At 30.6% G+C, this 2,846-nt stretch overlaps 2 protein-coding genes across 2 annotated transcripts; one reads left to right on the top strand and one right to left on the bottom strand.

The window, feature by feature from the left end:
* Nucleotides 1–91: 91 nt before the first annotated feature.
* Nucleotides 92–340, top strand: LOAG_14252 (hypothetical protein; the record flags this gene model as incomplete). The annotated part of the gene is made up of 1 exon (XM_003149751.1): nucleotides 92–340. A coding segment is annotated over one exon (249 nt), but the record flags the coding sequence as incomplete, so codon positions are not given.
* A 358-nt stretch (nucleotides 341–698) lies between these two features.
* On the bottom strand, nucleotides 699–2,839 carry LOAG_14251 (hypothetical protein; the record flags this gene model as incomplete). Its single annotated transcript, XM_003149750.1, has 5 exons — nucleotides 699–762; nucleotides 1,604–1,714; nucleotides 1,829–2,030; nucleotides 2,245–2,384; nucleotides 2,802–2,839. 5 exons carry the CDS (start codon nucleotides 2,837–2,839, stop codon nucleotides 699–701), a joined length of 555 nt encoding a protein of 184 aa, XP_003149798.1.
* Nucleotides 2,840–2,846: the final 7 nt, after the last annotated feature.

The raw sequence follows: 2,846 nt of genomic DNA, 5'->3' as shown, positions 1-2,846 counted from the left end.
GTTATTATACTTTTTTTACGACTTTGTAGTGTACATATTCATAAATTTTTGACTGTGTTTAAATTTAATTTTCTGCGCTTCAAATTTTCAGTTTCATGAAGTTCATGAAGACTGTTTCAAACCAACAGCAATAACAACAACAATAACAATAACAATAGTAACAATAGCAACAATAAAAATAAAAGCAACAACAGCAGCAATAGCAACAATAAAAATAACAGCAACAACAACAGCAATAGCAACAATAGTAACAATAGCAACATTAACAACAATGACAATGACGATGACAACAATAACAGTGGCAATAGCAATAATAGCAACAACACCAATTGTTGCATAAATTACATAGTATATATGTTTTAAATTAAGGGCAAATTAATATCTCGTGAAAAAATTTTTTTATTTAGTAAAGGTTTTAATGTATTCCTCAAAAACAGTTTAAAAAAAAAAGTTTTTGTTTTTTTCTCATATCTTGAATACATATTTGCGCGTAATGTTTAAGGATGAAAGAGGGACTAAAACAAATCAAATTTAACAATAAACTATATCATTTAAAAAGAAAAGGAGAAAAAGGAAATGTGGGGAAAAAATTGCTCATTTGATATAAATAACGAAATAGTCAAAAAGAATATTGACATTTAAAATGACAAATTTGAGGTTATAAAGCAACTTTAAAAAATAGGCTTCAAAATATAATTTCAATCTTTTGCTCTTTTTATTTCTTTTTCTTTCTTTTTTTTCACACCAATATGGCTAGTAAGCCTGAAATTGATGTTTTCCATTTCAGTTGAGAAACGGAAAATAAATAAACGTTTTCTTAAATGATAGACATTTCGCCACTTCCATTTGCAGACATCATTATCATTATCAACCAGTAACTAATAAACAGATTGAAGAAAAAAGTGCAAATGTAAGTACATATCCATTTCCTTCCGGTTGTGGAAAAAATTTTTTGTTTTGGATAATTCGTGCAACTTTGAAAAAATTTCAATTGCGTAAAATTATTTCAATTAAAACTTTTTTCAAGAAGAAAAAACCCAAATATGATTTAATTAATTGTTGTCCTGGAGAAGAGGGAAATAAATATATGACTAGCATTCTCGAAGATTAGAACTGACAATAAAAGTTTCAATTAAGTAGTAAATTAAGCTCAATTAATTATATCTTATGGTATATTGCAAGAGTTGTTAAAATCATTTCCAATTAAAAAGAAAACAATCTGTCCAGTTCATTTAAATCAGATCTGAAGCAGTGTCCGGATTTTTCATTCCCAGTTGTTCCGTTTCTCAACTTTTAGCCGGAAACAAGGTTTATTTACTGGCCTTTTAAATTTGAAAAAATGAAAAAATGCGAAAGTTGTCTGAAACACACACATTATATGACATTCATCGTTTCCCATTGCTTTCTAAAGTGGAGTTTTATTCAGTCAATTTTCAAGGACCGACATGAAAAGCTGCGTGAGCTACGTAATTACGTGAGAAGCTACGGACGGCCGTAACAACAACTATCACCAATATTTCCAACTAATCCTGATTTTTGTTCAGCACTCTGTATGAATATCGTTGAAGCAAGATACTCAGAAGCAATTTTCCTGATGTTTTACCTGTGAACTGTCGTCACCCACTTTATTGTAGGTTTTGGTTCCAACGGTACTACATTCTCTAAGCATAGAAGTTTCCTGAATTGCCTTTTAAATTCGTTCCGATATTCGACACTGCAATAACATTTTTTGTGTTCACAGTTGTAGATTTAACCAATTAATTCTAGCGCAAAATGTTTCAGCGATAAAAAAATATTTCTTTTGATGTTTTATAAGATCAATTTTTACCTTCTCCAATAATAGAAGAACCAATTGCATGAAATGCTTAAATTAACAAATATTCCCGCGTAGCATCCTATGTAAAACGATGTCATTTCGGAAAACTCGTAGAAAAGTGTTGATAAGTAGACCAACGTTGATGCTAGCTGTCCCAGTCCAATAAATATCACGACTATCTTTAATGTTTGCAACAACTCGATATTCTTAGTTGCTGAAATTAGAAATGCAGCAGTGTTCAGTTATTCATGAAATCTTGACAGATATGACACTAATATAGAAGTGACAGCATTTGAAAAGTAAAGGTGCGAGGCTAAGGTTATTGCGGTAACATGTAGACGTGCTGCAATGATAAGGAAATAGGACAAGCACCGTTTAAGTTGTTACTTTACTTTGCATGCCTTTTGTTAGTTAATTAAACAGCTTACTTCTTTTAGCCTTCACTACAACTCGACTCAGTATTACATAAAGTATAATTGTTGCTAAATTAATAACAGCTGATGAAATGCTCCAAATCGAATCTGACAAGCCACTGTATATTGCTACCACAACACAAATTACTTCGATACTGCAAATAGAATGAAAAGATGCCAACGGTAATTAAGGAATTAAATAGGGAATGGAGCGTTTTCTATATTTTTCAGTATGAAATATTTGAGAGTATTTCAAACATTGAACATTTTATATAATTTTTCTCTTACTCAGAAATTTTGATATTATTATCCTTCTTCCCTTTTAATAATGGAACTTTATTCAAGCTTCTTCTACATCAAATTTCTTATCATATCGCTCCTTTGTTTCGTATTTTCCTTAACAAGGTAAATAAATTTGTACCTATCTTCAAAAGCAAACGAAGCAAAAAATTTTCGGTAGGAGGTGGTTTTGTTGATTGATCTTCTCAACAAGAGTGTCGCATGCTCAAGAATTTAAACATTACTTCATAAATTCTAGTAGCCATTGATTATGCGTCGAGAATTTAACTTACTCGCTATTTTCGTCATATATAAAAACCAATATGAGCATAGCGACT

The sequence above is a fragment of the Loa loa genome (assembly GCF_000183805.2).
Source record: "Loa loa unplaced genomic scaffold supercont3.1145, whole genome shotgun sequence".
NCBI classification, from domain to species: domain Eukaryota; kingdom Metazoa; phylum Nematoda; class Chromadorea; order Rhabditida; family Onchocercidae; genus Loa; species Loa loa.
The sequence above is the reverse complement of the archived record's forward strand: the minus strand, read 5'-3'. Positions and strand labels throughout refer to the sequence as shown.